This window comes from Lithobates pipiens, unplaced genomic scaffold, assembly GCF_037356315.1.
Source record: "Lithobates pipiens isolate NorthernLeopardFrog02 unplaced genomic scaffold, aLitPip1_a1.2 Scaffold_23, whole genome shotgun sequence".
In the NCBI taxonomy this organism is placed as follows: Eukaryota; Metazoa; Chordata; class Amphibia; order Anura; family Ranidae; genus Lithobates; species Lithobates pipiens.
Window position 1 is genome coordinate 319,613,042 of NW_027507785.1, and position 16,787 is coordinate 319,629,828.

General features: G+C 46.6%; 1 protein-coding gene across 1 annotated transcript in view; it reads right to left on the reverse strand.

The window, feature by feature from the left end:
- The window catches only part of HOOK1 (hook microtubule tethering protein 1), a 152,261-nt gene that overhangs the window by 84,355 nt on the left and 51,119 nt on the right, over positions 1–16,787 (reverse strand). The window contains exons 2-6 of the mRNA XM_077450599.1: positions 12,889–12,974; positions 11,257–11,329; positions 7,290–7,340; positions 4,838–4,970; positions 2,339–2,406 (exon numbers count right to left, since the gene is read on the reverse strand). Of these exons, the coding sequence (XP_077306725.1) occupies positions 2,339–2,406; positions 4,838–4,970; positions 7,290–7,340; positions 11,257–11,329; positions 12,889–12,974 (411 nt within the window). The remainder of the gene's footprint in view (positions 1–2,338; positions 2,407–4,837; positions 4,971–7,289; positions 7,341–11,256; positions 11,330–12,888; positions 12,975–16,787) is intronic.

Consider the following 16,787-nt stretch of genomic DNA (forward strand, 5'->3'; position numbering starts at 1 on the left):
ATGAAAGTGTCCATTTTCCCAAAAAGTTGCGTCTAAAACACCGCTGTGCAAATACCGTGTGACATAAAATATTGCAACAATTGCAGTTTTATTCTCTAGAGTCTCTGCTAAAAAAAAATATATAATGTTTGGGGGTTCCAAGTAATTTTCTAGCAAACAATATGGATTTTAACTTGTAAACACCAAATGCCAAAAATAGGCCTAGTCATGAAAGGGTTATTATTGTAGCTATTAAAGTCTCATACCGCTACACTAAGATGGCGCTGCTTCTTTCTCTTGTCTTCCCTACAGAGTAGGCAAGTAAAGCATGTCTGTTATTAACTACTTCCCAACTGGCTCACGTACATAAACGTTGGCTGGTTGGCTCACCTGCGCAAAATGACTTACAGGTAAGTCAGGCTCCTTTAAAGAGGAAGTAAACCCTTACAAACGACTTTGACCTACAGGTAAGCCTAGATTAAGGCTTACCTGTAGGTCCAAGAAATGTCTCCTAAACCTATATGGTTTAGGAGATATTTGCCCGAAAGACAGGCACTGCTGTCTACGGCGCATGCGCCGTAGACAGCGGCATGCAGGCGCACTGAGCGCGGCATTGTCAACAACGAAGATGCCGCGCGTGTCGGCTCCCGTGCGCATGCGACAGCGACGCGCAGGCGCACTAAACGCGGCAGTTCCAAGAATGGAGCTGCCGCATTTGTCGACTCCCGTGCGCATGCGCGGGAGTGACGTCATCGCGGCTTTGCCGAATGACAACGGCGGAGCTGCGAGACGCCACTCCCGTGCGCATGCGCGGGAGTGACCTCATCGCGGCTTTGCCGCTGTCATTCGGCGGAGCTGCGAGACGCCACAAGCAAGATGGATGCGGCGGACTACAGGGGACAGCCGCGACTTCGCTGGCTCCTGTGTCAGGTAAGTGACACATAATGGGCTACTATGCGATGCATAGTAGTCCATTATGCTTTACCTTTGCAGGGAAAAAAAGAGGAAGTAAACTCATCAGGGTTTACTTCCTCTTTAAGAGCCTTAGCAGGTGTGCGCATGAGCTGCCCATCGGGGGACCTGATGCACGTGGCCGGCGGTTGCGATGACTGCCGGCCACCTGCGATCGTGGGCACGAGAGACAGAACCGGGATCTGTGTGTGTAAACACACAAATCCCGGTTCTGTCAGGAGAGGAGGGACCGATCGTGTGTTCTTATTAGTTAGGAACAGCGATCTGTCTCCTCCTCAAGTCACTCCCATATCACCACAGTTCGAACACACACTGAGGAAACACATTTAACCCCTTGATCTCCCCCTAGTGTTAACCCCTTCCCTGCCAGTGACATTTATACAGAAATCAGTGGCTATTTTTAGCACTGTATAAATGTCAATGGTCCCAAAGAAGTGTCAAAAGTGTCCGATCTGTCCGCCACAATGTGGCAGTCCCGATAAAAAAAAGAAAAAAAAAAACAAAAAAAAAAAATCGCTGATCGCCACCATTACCAGTAAAAAGAAAAAGAAATAATAAAAACGCCGCAAATCTATCCCCTATTTTGTAGACTTTTGCGCAAACCAATCAATATACGCTTATTGCGATTTTTTACCAAAAATATGTTGAATAATAGATATCGGCCTAAACTGATGAAGAAAAAAAAATGGGGGGGGGGATTTATTATAGCAAAAACTAATTTTTTATTTATTTTTTCAAAATTGTTGCTTTTTTTGTTTATAGCGCAAAAAATAAAAAACGTAGAGTTGATCAAATACCACCAAATAAAAGCTCTTTTTGTGGGGGGAAAAAAGGATGTCAATTTTGTGTGGGTACAGCACCGCACGCCCGCACAATTGTCAGTGAAAGCGACGCAGTGCCGTATCGCAAAAAATGCTCTGGTCATCAAGGGGGTGAAAAATTCCGTGGCTGAAGTGGTTTACAAAAAAAATAAAAAATTTGCCTTTATCACTTTTAACACTATGGGGGTTGATTTACTAAAGGCAAAGCAGGCTGTGCACTTGCAGTTGCCCCATGGCTTTGTAAATGAGGTGAAGCTTCACTTTGTAACAAATACCCAATACCCAATGCAAGGAAAATAAAAAAAAAAAAAGGAAAAAGAAAGAAGAAAGAAGAAGAAAAAAAATGAAATTTCTGCTTGTATGCAATTGCTTTGCACTTCCAAAGTGCACAGTCTATTTGGCTTCAGAAAATCAACCCCAATGTGCGTTAACTGGTGGTTTTCCACACTGGATAAATGCGGGTCAACACTGGGGGCACATAGAAAACAATTGATTGTTTTACCAAAGTTCCCGTCTCACTTCAAATCCAACGTCTCAGATTGCAGAATAAATCAGCCGCAGCTTACCTCCTGAATGGCCGTCATCACCACGTGCTGTACAGACTCTTCCAGGGTCATGATGATCTGGATGTGTTCTGCAACGAATGGAACACAGGAATGAATAACAGACTGCAACAGTAACCAAGAACAATCCCTTAAGGGCTCCTTCACCCGGACGTGTACGGAGCCCGCTCTGCTCAGCGGGGGGGATTGCTCCATCGATCCCCGCTGAGCAGGAAGATGACAGGTCCGTCTCTGCACACTGTGCAGAGACGGACCTGTAAGAGCGCCGCTCTCCCCTATGGGGGAATCGGATGAGGATGGGCCGCAGAGTCCGTCGTCACCAGATCCGATCATCTGACGGATGGAAAAGTAGGTTTTTCCTCCATCACACCTTTTCGGAGTGGAGCGGGTCGGATGTCAGCAGACGTGTCACCGCTGACATCCGACGCTCCATAGAGGTCTATGGAGGGTTCGCCTAAAAAACTGATAGGCGGACCTGAATGGACAGTCTAAGGCTGGGTTCACATATGAGCCACATGCGGCTCCCATCAGGGGGTCCGGTACGTCCTGGTTCACCGTCTCAGGTCCGATTTCAGCCTAAATTTTGGCTGCAATCGGACCCAAAATGGACCAAAAGACACACACCGGGCCCGCCGCTGAGATATGTGAGACGGCTCCATAGGGAGCTGGTCGAAATCTCCTGCTATTGCGAATTGGATGCGGTGGAATAAGCATCAACAAAATTTACCAGGGAGGTTGGGAGGGGATCCCCCCCCCACGGCCATGTGCTCCTGATTTATCCCCCCCAACTCTATCACTCTATACTGTAAAATGGTGGTCATTTCCATTATCCACATGACTACAGGCATACAAATGTGAAATGTAAATGTCCTTTGAATTGTTTTCTACTTGTGGAGGCTTTGGAAGTTGGAAGGATCCTGTGTAAGGCCGGGTTCACACCGGAGCGATGCAGGAACGCCGCGAATCCGCTGCGTTTTCCCGCATCGCATGCCTCCCGGCGGCAGTTCACACTGCCCTATGCGGACTGCTGGGAGTGTCAATGAAATCTTAATGACACCCCCAGATCAGTTCGCATATCGCAGTGCGATCTGCAGACTCAGACAGGAATCGGATCGCATGGTGTGAACACCCATGCGATCTGATTCTGCTGCGGACCAAAAAAAGGGTCCTGTGCAAGTTTGCGGCGGGTGCGATGCGAATTCAGCCATACTATCTGAATGATACGAGTGATATATATATATAGTATAAAACCAGCAGCAAAACCTAAAAGTGTTCACAATACACAAAATAAACAAATATAATTTTGTGTATAAAATACACAAATTATTTATTTTGTGTATAAAATAAACAAATAGAAATATAATTTTGTGTATAAAATACACAAATTATTTATTTTGTGTGTAAAATACACAAAATAAACAAATAGAAATATCTCGCGCGGTGATATCTAATCACTCAAACACTGAAAAGTAAAACCACAAAGATTACTAAAAGGTGCAAATTAATGAAATAATATAATAAATCTCCACAGGGATCAATAAAGTGCAAAAAAAAATCTGAAAAACAAATATCTCAAAATTGGTAAAAGTCTTGTAAAAATATGCAAATTAAAAGTACAAAAAAACCTTCTTAAACCGAATAGGAAATCACAAAAGGTCAATAGATAAATAACGTCCCACAGGAAAAGTTCTGTGAGATTATTTCTACAGGAGGTGATCTGTGGAGTTCCTTATGAACTTATACTGTCATTAGCTGTCTGCTAATATATAATAATAATATATATATATATATACACACACACACACATACATACACACATTATATATATATATATATATATATACACACACACACACACATAATACACATATATATATATATATACACACACACACATACATACATATATTATATATATATATATATATATATATATATATATATATATATACATACACACACCTCCCCTAGAGCCTCCCCTTATATCAGGGTCCTTATTAGAGCCTCCCCTTATTTTAGGGTCCCCATTAGAGTCTCTCCTTATGTCAGGGTCACCATCTGAGTCTCCTCTTACATCAAAGTCCTCCCTTACATCAGGCTGCCCATCTGAGCCCCCCATTATATCAAAGTCCCCCCTTACATCAGCCCCCCCCCCCTTATGTCAGGGTCACCATCTGAGTCCCCCTTACATCAGAGTTCTTCACTTATATCAGTGTCCCCCATCAGATTGCCCTCTCACATCAGTAAGTTTAATGTCACTTGGAACAGCAATCAGTCCATTTATTTTTATTTTTCTCTGATGATAAAATGATCGAACGTTCACACCGCTTTCCGATAATACAGTAACACCCTCAGCAGGAATAGACGGACTTCCTTCCAGGGTGAGAAGTCTCAGTCAAAGGTCATAAGAACAATAACAATGTGGATGAGAAGTCACGGGATACACGGAGCTGCTCCTTCTGGGTGTCGGGCCGATGTGGCTGTCGTGGGCTCTGTCCTTACCTTGCTTCCTATCACAGTTAATGGCGCACCCCAGGATCAGCTGTAACAGTCGCCCCATTTCCGTCGGGTCCGCATTTTCTGCAATCTGGCTGAGATCGGGAAGGAGGAATTCGGAGATGAGCTGCTCCAGAACCTGCGGACGTCGTACACATAGATTAGATGAACGAAAAGACTCAAAAGATGGTTGTTGGGGCTTCATATGACTGACCTCCGGCCTTCCCTTCAGTCTTGCATGGTTGTACCGCCTCCTCTCCTGGACAGAAAAGGCTCACTCTGATTTCACCGCACACTGTGAGCTTCTCACCATGTGCATCAGAAGCTGCAGCAAGTCAGATTCAGCCCACCTTATTTCCTGGCTGGAGGATGTCCAACATCATCTAGCTCAGGGGTATCCAAACTTTGTAAACAAAGGGCCAGTTTACTGTCCTTCAGACTTTAGGGGGAGGGACTGTGGCCAGTGGGGATAGAAAATGTCCTGGTATCAGTGGGAGTAAATAATGCCACATCTTTAGTGGGAGGAATAACACCCCACCATTGGTATCAGTGGGAGGAATAGTGCCCCATCATTGGTATCAATAGGAGGAATAGTGCCCCATCATTGGGATCAGTGGGAGGAATAGTGCCCCATCATTGGGATCAGTGGGAGGAATAGTGCCCCATCATTGGGATCAGTGGGAGGAATAGTGCCCCATCATTGGGATCAGTGGGAGGAATAGTGCCCCATCATTGGGATCAGTGGGAGGAATAGTGCCCCATCATTGGGATCAGTGGGAGGAATAGTGCCCCATCATTGGGATCAGTGGGAGGAATAGTGCCCCATCATTGGGATCAGTGGGAGGAATAGTGCCCCATCATTGGTATCAGTGGGAGGAATAGTGCCCCATCATTGGTATCAATAGGAGGAATAGTGCCCCATCATTGGGATCAGTGGGAGGAATAGTGCCCCATCATTGGGATCAATAGAAGGAATAGTGCCCCATCATTGGTATCAGTCGGAGGAATAGTGCCCCATCATTGGGATCAGTGGGAGGAATAGTGCCCCATCATTGGGATCAGTGGGAGGAATAGTGCCCCATCATTGGTATCAGTGGGAGGAATAGTGCCCCATCATTGGTATCAGTGGGAGGAATAGTGCCCCATCATTGGTATCAGTGGGAGGAATAGTGCCCCATCATTGGGATCAGTGGGGGGAATAGTGCCCCATCACTGGGATCAATAGAAGGAATAGTGCCCCATCATTGGTATCAGTGGGAGGAATAGTGCCCCATCATTGGTATCAGTGGGAGGAATAGTGCCCCATCATTGGTATCAATAGGAGGAATAGTGCCCCATCATTGGTATCAGTCAGAGGAATAGTGCCCCATCATTGGGATCAGTGGGAGGAATAGTGCCCCATTATTGGGATCAATAGAAGGAATAGTGCCCCATCATTGGTATCAGTGGGAGGAATAGTGCCCCATCGCTAGAATCAGTAGAAGGAATAGTGTCCCAGTGTTGGTGTCAGTGGCAGAAATGATGCCCCTATTGGTGATGTCAGTGGAAGGAATAGTGCCTCGTCATACGTGTTGTTAGTGGGAGGAATAGCATTCCCAATCCACAGTTTGGAGGCAACTAATGTAGCTTTTTCCTTCCAGTCTTACTGGTCCTGGCCCGCCCCTTTCCTTCATTAGAAGCTGCAGCAAATCAGATAGAGCTAATTTCCTAGCTTGAGGACGTCCAGCATCATCTAGTCCTCTGGCCTGCCCCTTTCAGTCATTGTATTTCAGTTCTTTCAATCATGGAAGCTCAGCATCACATGTGGCACTGCATAGGGCGGTCTCCATGCAAATACAGCCTGCCTAGGAATGCCCACTTGTCTAGATGGACACCCACCTTTCAAGGGATTTTCATATTTGCATAACTCCTCCCAAGAGCCAGCCCACTGCTTTCAGCAGAACGGAGGGCCCCTGAGAGGAGAGCACTGGGACAAGTGGGCTGTGATGTTTTCAGGAAGCTCTGTACGGGACACTACCGGCTCCTCCCACCAGCCATGATCTGCCTGCATTGCATAGCAAAGAGAAGAGAACCAGTGATGAAATCACTGAAAATATATATTTTTTAAAAGTATTTAAAAAAAAAAAAGATTTTATTTAAACATCTTATTAGCATTTTTGATGTAGGGAGGAGGCAGAGATCAATAACAGCAAAAAATAACCCCAGCTTTAAATAAACTGCTAGAAAGAAAAAAAAAAATAATGAGGTTACCAATAGCAACCAGATTTTTGTATTTGTATTTTACACTTGATACTCAGAAAAAAACAACCGAATATGCTGTTGAAATACATATGCGGCTCTACAGAGTCGTCTGTGTGGGGCCCCATGATTTCTAACGGTGACCCTGACCCTTTGCACCGCCCTAGCCGCAGTCTCTGAATGATCTGCTCTGTCTGACACCGTGTGCGTCCCGCCTTACCTCTTTGTAATAATCCACAATCCCTTGAAGAATCTTCTTCAGATTGTTAATCTAAAACAAACAAAGAGGAGATTAAACTCAAACACGGCATTAGACGCCCCAGACATATATCATTATACAATCCATATACTGCTAATACCCAGAATAAACAACCTCTATTTATAACAGTTTATTCCCCCTGCAGTCTGTACACAAGTCATTTTCATAGCTCAATATTTGCATCTGTTTAAGATTCATCGGCTCACAATCGGTCTGCTGTCATAACATCGCCGGTCCTGTTTGAATAGTGCTAGGAGACGGGACAGACAAAGGCCGAGATTCAAGAGCGCACAAAGGCACCCTGCAATGGTCAGAGCGTGAACGGAATGTATGGACTTTAAAATTAATATTACGTATAAGAGAGATCAGCTGAATACGAATAGGCTTATCTGGGGCTGGGCTGAGGGGGAAGGCAGCAGTGGCAACTGCCTAGGGCTGTTCAGCAGGTGGAGGGCGCAAAATGGGCTAAGCCTGAAACCTATACCAATGAAGAAGTCCACAGATCATGGGGGGGGGGGGCATTTTGTGGGTGCACCTTGCATGCCAAAAGACCTCATCCTAGCACTGGTCTTATGTATTTTTAAAACTTGTTTCTGTCTTGTTTGTAATTATAGAAGCACATAAGAAAAAACAGATATTAGATTGTATCGTATACATAGACTCTGTTTCCTTCTTTCCGGTGCTACACAGTGGTTGTACTTTACTGCTCCTTCTCACAATGCAAGTCGGAGATTTGCTAAAACTGAAGAGTGCAAAATCTGGTGCAGCTCTGCATGGTAGCCAATCAGCTTCCAGGTTTGAGGCCGGATTCACACTGGTACGACACGACAGTTGTACCACTTTGGATCCGGCTTTGCCCTGCGACTTTAACCACTTGCAGACCGGACCAATTTGCTGGTCAAAGACCAGACCCATTTTTGCGATTCGGCACTGCGTCGCTTTAACTGACAATTGCGCGGTCGTGCGACGTGGCTCCCAAACAAAATTGATGTCCTTTTTTTCCCACAAATAGAGCTTTCTTTTGGTGGTATTTGATCACCCCTGCGGTTTTTATTTTTTGCGCTATAACCAAAAATAGAGCGACAATTTTGAAAAAAACGCATTATTTTTTACTTTTTGTTATAATAAATATCCCCCAAAAATATATAAAAAAACATTTTTTTCCCTCAGTTTAGGCCGATACGTATTCTTCTACATATTTTTGGTAAAAAAAAAATCGCAATAAGCGATTATTGATTGGTTTGCGCAAAAGTTATAGCGTTTACAAAATAGGGATAGTTTTATAGCATTTTTATTAATAATTTTTTATTATTTTTTTTTTTTACTAGTAATGGCGGCGATCAGCGATTTTTATTGTGACTGCGACATTGTGGGGGACCCATCAGACATTTTTGACACATTTTTGGGACCATTGTCATTTATACAGTAATCACTGCTATATAAATGCACTGATTCCTGTGTAAATGACACTGGCAGTGAAGGGGTTAACCAGTGGGTGGCAGTGTAGGGGTTAAGTGTTCCTAGGGGTGTGTTACTAACTGTGGGGGGGGTTGGGCTTTCATTTAGTGAACACGGATCTCTGCTCCAATCACATGGAGCAGAGATCAGCATCACTAGTTGCTAGGCAGAATGGAAAAATGTTGTTTACACGGCATTTCCTCCATTCGGCCGCTCCGTGAGACGATCGCGGGGATGCCCGCGACCGGACTCACGGGGGTCCCGACCAGCGCGGGAGCGCGCCGCCGGCGGCGCGCTCCCGATGGCAGGGCGGCATTGAATATTGGACGTACCTGTATGCCAATATGCCTGCCCGTGCCATTCTGTCGACGTACATCGTCGTGCGCTGGTCGGGAAGTGGTTAAGTTGGACATGCGTCCGATTTCAATGAACAGGGATCCGACTTCGATCCCGACAATACCAGGCACTGTGTCTGGTACGAATCTTTAGGGGGGAACTCCACGCCATATAAAAAAATAAAATAAAAAAAACGGCATGGGTTCCCCCTCCAAGAGCATTCCAGGCCCTTCGGTCTGGTATGGATTTTAAGGAGAACCTCCACGCCGAAAAAAAAAGCCACCCCCCCCCCCAAAATCCATACCAGACGCTTATCCGAGCACACAGCCTGGCAGGTCAGGAAAGAGGGTGGGGACAAGCGAGCGCCCCTCCCCTCCTGAACCGTACCAGGCCACATGCCCTCAACATGGGGGGGTGGGTGTTTTTGGGCAGGGTACACCAAAGCACCTCGTCCCCATGCTGATGAGGACAAGGGCCTCTTCCCGACAACCTTGGCCGGTGGGTGGGCCTGCAGGTGGGGGGGCTTATCAGAATCTGGAAGCCCCCTTTAACAAGTGGGCCCCCAAATCCTGCCCCCCCCACCCTATGTGAATGAGTATGGGGAACATTGTACCCCTACCCATTCGCCTAAAAAAAAGTGTAAAAAACAAAAACAAAACACGGAGTACACAGGTTTTTAAAGTAACTTATTAAGCAGCTCCGTCATCTCTTCTGATCTCTTCTCCCCTCTCCGGCTCTTCTGCCTCCTCTTCTGACGACTTCTGCTTCTGACGGTTCTTCTCCCCTCTCCAGTTATTCTCCCTCTGTCCGCTGTCTTCTGCTGTGCTCCTCCACTGTCTTCTCGACTGTCTTCTCCCTCTGTTCTTCTTCCGATGTTGACTCAACGCTCTCTCCCGCTCCAATGCCTGGTGCGTGGTGTGCCACTACTTATATTGCCATGGGGGGGTCACCAGAGGACCACCCCTTATGATGTCACCGCCCGGGCATGATGGGCAGTGACATCATAAAGGGACGGGGCCTTTGGATGACATAACCTGGTGACCCTGCCCCATGCCGATATAACTAGAGGTACACTGCAAACACAGAATTGGAGAGGGAGAGAGCGTTGAGTCAACATCGGAAGAAGAACAGAGGGAGAAGACAGCGGAGAAGAACCGGCACAAGAGCCAGAAGACAGCGGAAGAGACTCGGCAGAAGACAGTGGACAGAGGGAGAAGAACCGGAGAGAGAGCTGAGAAGACCCGTAGAGGGGAGAAGAACCGGAGAGAGAGCTGAGAAGACCCGTAGAGGGGAGAAGAACCGGCAGAGGCAGAAGACGTCAGTGGAGGAGGCAAAAGGGCCGGAGAGGGGAGAAGTCAGAAGAGATGAGGGAGCTGCTTAATAAGATTACTTTAAAAACCACTCTGTGTTTTATTTTTGACAATTTTTTTTAGGTGAATGGGTAGGGGTACAAGGTACCCCAAACTCATTCACATAGGGTGGGGGGCTGGGATCTGGGGGCCCCCTTGTTAAAGGGGGCTTCCAGATTCCGATAAAACCCCGCCCACAGACCCCGAAAACCAACAGCCAGGGTTGTCGGAAGAGGCCCTTGTCCTCATCAACATGGGGACAATGTGCTTGGAGTGGGGCGCACGCTCATCCCCACCCCCTTTCCTGTCCTGCCAGGCTGTGTGCTCGGATAAGGATCTGGTATGGATTTTGGGGGGGACCCCCAAGCCATTTTTTTTTTTTATTTGGCATGGAGTTCCCCTTCAAGATCATCAGAGCACAAGTCGCATGCCAAAGTCGGATCAGTCAAGACAGCGATCCGACTTTGATCCGACTTCAGTGATATTCAATGGGCTGAAGTAGGATCAAAGTCGGACCAAAGTAGTGCAGGGAACATTTTTAAAGTCGGACCGACTTGTGTCAGACCAGTTAAGACGGCTCTCATAGGCTAAAACAATGCACTTCTTATGCGGCTGATTCTAAAACCATGCACTCCCTGTGTGGCCGATTCTAAAACAATGCACTCCCGGCGAGGCTAATCTAGTTACTACTACTATTGACTAATCAGTAAATCTCTACATTAAACAACAAAAAAAGGAAGAGGAAGCTTGCAAACTTGAAAATGAACATAAAAAATCATATTTACCTTTATCCTTCGATTATCCCCGACGTCGTCTTTTATTCGTCCCAGCCAAGACTCGGTAAACCAAGAGCCATCACTACAATGGACAAGAGATATAACATCAGTCTCTACATCACTGTGACTGGCACATATTTATAAACTATTCCCTTTGACGAGTGACTCCATGGGGGGCAGTGTAGGTGGCAAATAAGAATCCCAACCCCAACCCAACAGGGGTACTAAAGCATTAATGCTTTTTCATTGGAACCCCCCTTCCCTAAAGCACATCCACCAATTCTGAAGGGCACATAATCCACCCCTCTTGCCAGCCCCATCTACTCAGCACTAGGGGTGTTGGAGAGCCTAGTTCTGGTCACCACTTTGGTGTCAGTGCTGAAGACCCCATAACCCAGCAGCAATGGGGTATCAGTGCTTTCACGGTGGGGGTTGGGGGGACCGCTCTTAATGCGCTGCCACCAATGCTGAAGGCCATATAATATACCCCTCTTACCTACCCAGGGGTGTCAATGAGCCTTGTGCTTACCTCATTGTCCATCAGCAATAGGGTAACAGTGACCCCCATCTTTGGAGAAAACCCCTCCCAAGCACTGCCCCCAATTCTGAAGGGCATAAAATCCACCCCTCCTACCAGCACTGGGGGGTGCTGGAGAGCCTTAAACTTGTCACCAATGGGATGTCAGTGCTTTGGTGCGAAGACCCCATTGCTCATCAGCAATAGGGTATTGATGGTTTGACAGGAGGCTTCATTGGGGGGGGGGCCCCTCTCAAAACACCAATACCAAAGGCCATATAATCCATTCCTCTTGCCGACACCCTCTCCTGAGTACCGGGGGCGTCAAAGAACCTGGTGATTGTTACCCATCAGCAATGGGGTATATATGCTTTCACAGGGGACTGAAATGTCTAGGAGGAACCCCTCTCAAAGCCTGGGGCTTTGATGCTGAAGACCCCATTCCTCATAAGCAACAGGGTATCGGTGCTTTGACAAGGGACTTCCATTTTCAGGGAAACCCCCTCCCAAATACTGCCCCCAATTCTGAAAGGCATTTAATCCACCCCTCTTCCCAGAACTGGGGGTACTGAAGGGCCTGATACTTGCCACCACTGGGGTGTCAGTGCTTTGGTGCAAAGACCCCATTTCCCATCAGGAACGGGGTATCAGTGCTTTCTTTTACAGGAGACCTTCATTTTTGGGGGCTAACCAATCCACCCCTCTTGCAGGAACCCGTTTCTGAGCACCAGGGGTGTCGAAGATCCCGGGGCTTGTCACCAATGGGGCATTGGTACTTTGGTGATAAAGACCCCACTGCCCATCAGCAATGAGATATTGGTGCTTTGACAGGGGACATCAAGTTTTTTGGGGGGAAACCCCTCTTAAAACATCCCCCCCCAATGCTGAAGGGTCAACCTCCCTGTCGCCATCCAATCCTGGTCACTCAGAGGCATTGGAGAGTCCACTGCCAATACGTATGCGTCAGTGCTTGACAGGAGGACTTGAAGGCAACCCCTTTCAAAGCACCCCCTTTAGTGGGTGGATTTCCCAGTAAATCCTTTATTAACAGACCCCAACATATTCCTGAAAATGGTAATATTGGTGAGTATGGTAATCAGATGGGTGAGGAAGGTGTCACTTACATCTGGTGGAGTGCCTGTGCCATGGCCACCCCATTGCTAAGGTCTTCGATCGTCTTAAATGGAGCGCTGATGTTAAATGTCTGCAACTGTAACGAGAGAAAATAACGACATCAAACTTCGACAGAGAAAAGGAAATATTACACACCTGACAAACGTATCGTTCTCCATTTCACTTACCACATCTGTATAGCACCCATATAGGTGGTAGATCTTTATAAAGTGTTCTGTTCTCAAATCATATAAATCTCTACCACAGCAGAGCTTACAATCTAATGCACCTAACAAATATACTGCACACTCTATTGATGATTTTATTCTTATTATTACAAGTCTGAAGCCATTACCGGAGACAAGATGTCAATGGTAATGTTTTTTCTAAACAGACCATGGAGGTCGTATCTCCCCACCGAGGAGAGAACACTTATACTCGACTGCTATTTTGATGACATGATCTTTTAAGATGGTTACTTACTGGCTACTGGAATGTACTCACTGGCTCAAGATTTTTACATAACTTTGTCCAAACTATTAACTATATTATTATACATGAATGTAAGAGCACAGCTCTTAATGTAATTCCACAGCAATATGCAAAGGAACCCAAACCATTCAGTGCACCCTAGGAGCTTACCCTCTAATGTCTCTGTGCACCTGAAGGGTTTACCCTCTAATGTCTCCGTACACAAAAGATGCTTGCCCTCTAATGTTTCTGTGCACCAGAGGAGCTTATATCACATGTCTCTGTGTGCCAGAGGAACTTACACTCTAATGTCTCTGTGCACCAGAGGAGCTTACCCTCTAATCAGTGGCGACTGGTGCTCAAAATTTTTGGGGAGGCGCAAATGAACTGAAAAATTCTGAAAAATACTGAAACAAAAACATCAATTGCAGCCTCACTGTGCCCATCAAATGCAGCCACCGTGCCCATAATATGCAGCCAACTCTGTCCATAATATGCAGAATCTGTGCCCAGCAAATGCAGCCACCTGTGCCCATAATATGCAGCCAACTGTGCCCATAATATGCAGTCAACTGTGCCCATAATGTGCAGCCACCTGTGACCATCATATGCAGTCAACTGTGCCCATAATATGCAGTCAACTGTGCCCATAATATGCAGCCACCTGTGACCATCATATGTAGTCAACTGTGCCCATCAAATGCAGCCAGCTGTGCCCCATCATATGCAGACTCTGTGCCCATAATATGCAGCCAGATCATGTGCCCATAATATGCAGACTCTGTGCTCATCAAATGCAGCCAACTGTGCCCCATCATATGCAGACTCTGTGCCCATAATATGCAGCCAGCTGCGCCCATAATATGCAGACTCTGTGCTCAAATGCAGCCAACTGTGCCCTATCAAATGCAGCCACTGTGCCCATAATATGCAGACTCTGTGCCCATAATATGCAGCCAGCTGCGTCCATAATATGCAGACTCTGTGCTCATCAAATGCAGCCAACTGTGCCCCATCATAAGCAGCCTCTGTGCCCATAATATGCAGCCACTGTGCCCGCCCGCTCACTGTCTGCCCAGCACCTACCCATCGTGGTGGCGTGTTAGGCAGCTGGTCAGGCAGCGAGCTGTGGGGTGGTAGCGCGGCGATGGATGCTGTGTCCTCCGACTCCTCCATGCGTGTCTTCTTCCTGTATTTCTTGGCGCCAATGGGATTGCCTTTGCCTTAAGCCAATCAAGTGCCCGGTATTACATCTGGGCCTCCTGATTGGCTGAGAAGCGGTTCTGTGTTAGCGAAGCAAATATCAATTTGCTTTGCCAACACACCTGGATGCACTGCGAGCGCAATGGTTTGCACTCGCAATGCACCTTTTTTGAAGCCTATTAGAGTTTATGGCTCTAATCAGGTGCTTCAAAAACTCCCCCGCCACTGTAATTCAGGTGCCCGAAAAGGGGACGGACACCTGAATAGGGGGTGGCTACAGCAGCCGTGGATAGGATAAATTCATGCAATGCATGAATCTATCTGGAGAGTGGGGGCAATGCCCGGGCACCCCTAATTGATGCACTCACCACTGCCTCTAATGTGTCTGTGCACCAGAGGAGCTTACACTCTAATGTCTCTGGGTATCCCTTTCCTTTCCTGCTTGAATTGGAGTGGGCATATGGGGCTTATAAACCTTGCCGAGATTTTGATTTTGAGACACTTTTTCTAGTTAGCTTAGTAGTCCGTTACTTCACATGGAATGCACGGCGTCAGGTTTCCATTCTGAAAAGTCCTTCCTGTCGAGGTGGTGGTGCACGACATTCTGGGTGAGGTTGGGAAAGATTTGGGGTCTTGAGAAGGAGAGATGGAGGCTGGGGGGCCTGGACAGGTCCCCGTAGCTGCTGTCTGTCAGTCTCTGGGTGTGTGACTTTCTTTGTCCTTTCACGTCCCCTAGATTGTATTTTGAAAAAAGACTGCATGCATGGGTTATGCGTGTAATGGTTTCTTAGCCCGACGGTGTGTTTAGGTGGAGGTTAGGGCTTTGTTTAGGTTGGTATATTTAGTTTTCTTTGTTTTTGCTATTCTGATGTAAGCTATTTTTGTTTATATATATGTAAATATGTTTTTATTACGTTTGTAAGATTTTTAATAAACAAAATGTATATGTGCATCAGAGGTGCTTACCCTCTAATGTCTCTGTACACCAGAGGTGCTTACCTTCTAATGTCTCTGTGCACCAGAGGTGCTTACCCTCTAATGTTTCTGTGCACCAGAGGAGCTTACCCTCTAATGTTTCTGTGCACCAGAGGAGCTTACTCTCTAATGTTTCTGTGCACCAGAGGAGCTTACCCTCTAATGTTTCTGTGCACCAGAGGAGCTTACTCTCTAATGTCTCTGTACACCAGAGGAGCTTACCCTCTAATGTCTCTGTGCACCAAAGGAGCTTACTCTCTAATGTCTCTGTACACCAGAGGAGCTTACCCTCTAATGTCTCTGTGCACCAAAGGAGCTTACTCTCTAATGTCTCTGTACACCAGAGGAGCTTACCCTCTAATGTCTCTGTACACCAGAGGAGCTTACTCTCTAATGTCTCTGTACACCAGAGGAGCTTACTCTCTAATGTCTCTGTACACCAGAGGAGCTTACCCTCTAATGTCTCTGTGCACCAAAGGAGCTTACTCTCTAATGTCTCTGTACACCAGAGGAGCTTACCCTCTAATGTCTCTGTGCACCAAAGGAGCTTACTCTCTAATGTCTCTGTACACCAGAGGAGCTTACTCTCTAATGTCTCTGTACACCAGAGGAGCTTACCCTCTAATGTCTCTGTACACCAGAGGAGCTTACCCTCTAATGTCTCTGTGCACCAAAGGAGCTTACTCTCTAATGTCTCTGTGCACCAGAGGAGCTTACCCTCTAATGTCTCTGTACACCAGAGGAGCTTACCCTCTAATGTCTCTGTACACCAGAGGAGCTTACCCTCTAATGTCTCTGTACACCAGAGGAGCTTACCCTCTAATGTCTCTGTGCACCAAAGGAGCTTACTCTCTAATGTCTCTGTACACCAGAGGAGCTTACCCTCTAATGTCTCTGTACACCAGAGGAGCTTACTCTCTAATGTCTCTGTACACCAGAGGAGCTTACTCTCTAATGTCTCTGTACACCAGAGGAGCTTACTCTCTAATGTCTCTGTACACCAGAGGAGCTTACCCTCTAATGTCTCTGTGCACCAAAGGAGCTTACTCTCTAATGTCTCTGTACACCAGAGGAGCTTACTCTCTAATGTCTCTGTACACCAGAGGAGCTTACCCTCTAATGTCTCTGTGCACCAAAGGAGCTTACTCTCTAATGTCTCTGTACACCAGAGGAGCTTACCCTCTAATGTCTCTGTACACCAGAGGAGCTTACACTTTAATGTCTCTGTACACCAGAGGAGCTTACTCTCTAATGTCTCTGT